This window comes from Nicotiana sylvestris, chromosome 4, assembly GCF_000393655.2.
Source record: "Nicotiana sylvestris chromosome 4, ASM39365v2, whole genome shotgun sequence".
In the NCBI taxonomy this organism is placed as follows: domain Eukaryota; kingdom Viridiplantae; phylum Streptophyta; class Magnoliopsida; order Solanales; family Solanaceae; genus Nicotiana; species Nicotiana sylvestris.
The window spans coordinates 47,697,655-47,700,326 of NC_091060.1; the positions used below are offsets into that span (position 1 = coordinate 47,697,655).

At 38.7% G+C, this 2,672-nt stretch overlaps 1 protein-coding gene across 1 annotated transcript; it reads left to right on the top strand.

Moving 5' to 3' along the window:
• Window positions 1–657: 657 nt before the first annotated feature.
• LOC138889513 (uncharacterized) lies at window positions 658–1,074 on the top strand. The gene is made up of 2 exons (XM_070172828.1): window positions 658–812; window positions 927–1,074. The coding sequence occupies exons 1-2, from the start codon at window positions 658–660 to the stop codon at window positions 1,072–1,074; spliced, it is 303 nt and encodes a 100-aa protein (XP_070028929.1).
• The last annotated feature ends 1,598 nt before the right edge of the window (window positions 1,075–2,672 follow it).

The following is a 2,672-nucleotide window of genomic DNA, read 5'->3' on the forward strand; positions in this document are numbered from 1 at the left end:
GATGTAGCATGGTAAGGTTGTAGCTTATGCCTCTAGGCAACTAAGAAAACACGAGAAGAATTACCCGACCAACAATTTAAAGTTACCCGCAGTGATTCATGCACTAAAGATGGGGAGCCACTACTTGTATGGCATTCATGTTGATATCTATACAGATCATAAGAGCCTCTAGTATATCTCCAAGCAAAAGGAATTAAATTTATGTCAAAGGAGATGGTTGGAGCTACTTAAAGATTATGACGTTGATATTTTAAACCATCCGAGGAAGGCGAACGTGGTAGCCAACGCCTTCAGTCGTAGATCTATGGGTAGCATATCATATTTACAGACAGAGAAGAGGGGAATAGTCCATGAGATTCATCAGTTAGCTAGTCTTGGAGTTCGGTTACTGTACTCAGGTGATATTGGAATTACTATTCAAGATACGACAACATCTTCTTTAGTAACTGAAGTGAAGGAACGCCAGTACGAGGATCATGTATTAGTTCATTATATGGATACAACCCCTCAGGAGGAAAAGGCACCATTTGAAATTGGAGAAGATGGGGTCCTCAGATATCAAGGATGGTTATATGTCCCTAATGTTGCAGGACTGTGTCATCAGTTATGGGAGAAACTCACTATTCTTGTTATTCTATCCATCCAGGAGCAATAAAGATGTATCATGATATCAGAGAAATATATTGGTGGGACGAAATGAAAAAGGATATTGTAGAATTTGTTGCTCAGTGCCCTGACTATCAGCAAGTCAAGATTGAGCATCAAAAGCACAGTGGATTATTACAGGCTATAGAGATTCCGACTTGGAAATGGTAAGTAATTAATATGGATTTCATCATAGGCTTACCTCATACCCAGCGTAAGTTCAATTCAATATGGGTAATCGTTGATAGACTTATAAAATCAGCCCATTTTGTGCCCGTTAGGACTACATATTCCGTAGAGGATTATGCAAGGCTTTACATTAAGGAGATAGTACGATTGCATAGTGTCCTTATATCTATTATCTCGGATAGAGGAGCTCAGTTTACAGCTAATTTCGGGAGGTCCTTCCAAAAAGGATTGGGGACTTAGGTAAGTCTTAGTATAACATTTCATCCCCAAACAGACGGACATGCTGAACGTACTATTCAAACACTTGAAGATATGTTATGGGCTTGTGTGATAGACTTCAAGGGTAGATGGGATGATCATCTGCCGCTTATTCAGTTCGCATATAATAATAGCTATCAATCCAAAATTCAAATGGCCCCATACGAAGCTCTTTACGGACGGAAGTGTAGGTCGCCTATAGGGTGGTTCGGGAAACTACGTTAGTAGGACCAGAATTGGTATAGTAGGCAATCGAGAAAATTAAGCTTATACAGGAAAGGCTATTAGCAGCTCAAAGTTTTCAGAAGTCTTATGCGGATAATTTATGGCGAGACATGTAATTTTAGGTTGAAGATTGGGTATTCCTAAAGATATCACCGATGAAAGGCATTATGAGGTTCGGAAGAAGGGGAAAACTTAGCCCTCAGCATATTGGACCATATAAAATCATACGCAAGGTAGGCCAGGTGGCGTACGAGTTAGACTTGCCTTCTAACTTAGAATCTGTACATCTAGTCTTTCATGTGTCTATGCTCCGTAAATGTATCGGAGATCATTCCAGAGTTGTGTCAATTGATGATGTTCAGGTCCCAGAACAGCTATCATATGAGGAAACTCCCGTTGCTATACTAGATAGACAGGTTCGGAGATTGAGGACTAAACACGTAGCTTCGGTGAAAGTACTTTGGAGAAACAACAATGTGGAAGAAATGACTTAGGAGGCCGAAGAAGACATGAAGTCTATATATCCTCACTTATTTGCTCTCCCAGAGAAAGGTCCGACTGAGACATCACAGCCTTAAGGTACGTGTATGAATGTTTGTGTTAGTTATTATCATTGGTTGTGTGAGGTCATTGTCGTTATTGAGGATCGTGGTCCTATGTGGCATTGATTTATTGAGTATTCTCCAGGAAGGGTTGACAGTAGTACTGTTACAAAGGCGACTCTACCAAGATTTATATAGATCCCAGGGAATTAAACATTCGAGGACGAATGTTTCTATGGGGGAAGGAGGTTATATCCCGCATTTCGTACGTAAAAGTTTTGTCGTAAGTTAATCGACGTAGACTCGGGGATGAGATTATCTTGAGGTTATAAGCATTTATGTTATTTATAACAAGCGATAATTAAGTGTTGTAAAGGTTAAAGGGTAAACAAATCAAAAGAGTTGCCGATTTGGGATAAAATAAGGTCTGAGCGAATACCCATATAATTATGGACTAGTGCCATACAAAGTACCATAGGACCATGATAGTGGGGTACATAAAGTGTGTTAAAAGTGAGTAGTATTTTAAGTAATTTGATATAATTCTTAATTATGTGAATAATTGGGTAATTAATAATTTTTAGTGGGAGATTAATTAAAATTTGGATAATTAAAGAATGGGATAATATTATATCTCCCCTCCCACGTGGAAGCAAGACACCCTAAATATATGACTCTTAAAGTCATAGGAATTAGGTGGCAAGACTAAAGATATGTGGTTAAGCCACCACATAAGGTGGGCCCACATCAATTATAATAAAAGATATCTCTAATAAAGAGACATTATATGTAACGTGAGGCATCTCAACTTTA

Bases quoted from the DNA above. Each gene is read 5' to 3' on its own strand.
- LOC138889513 (XM_070172828.1), top strand. From the start codon at position 658: ATGTATCATGATATCAGAGAAATATATTGGTGGGACGAAATGAAAAAG. The intron at 813-926 runs GTAAGTAATTAA...TGTGCCCGTTAG, and splicing joins GAGATTCCGACTTGGAAATG to GACTACATATTCCGTAGAGG.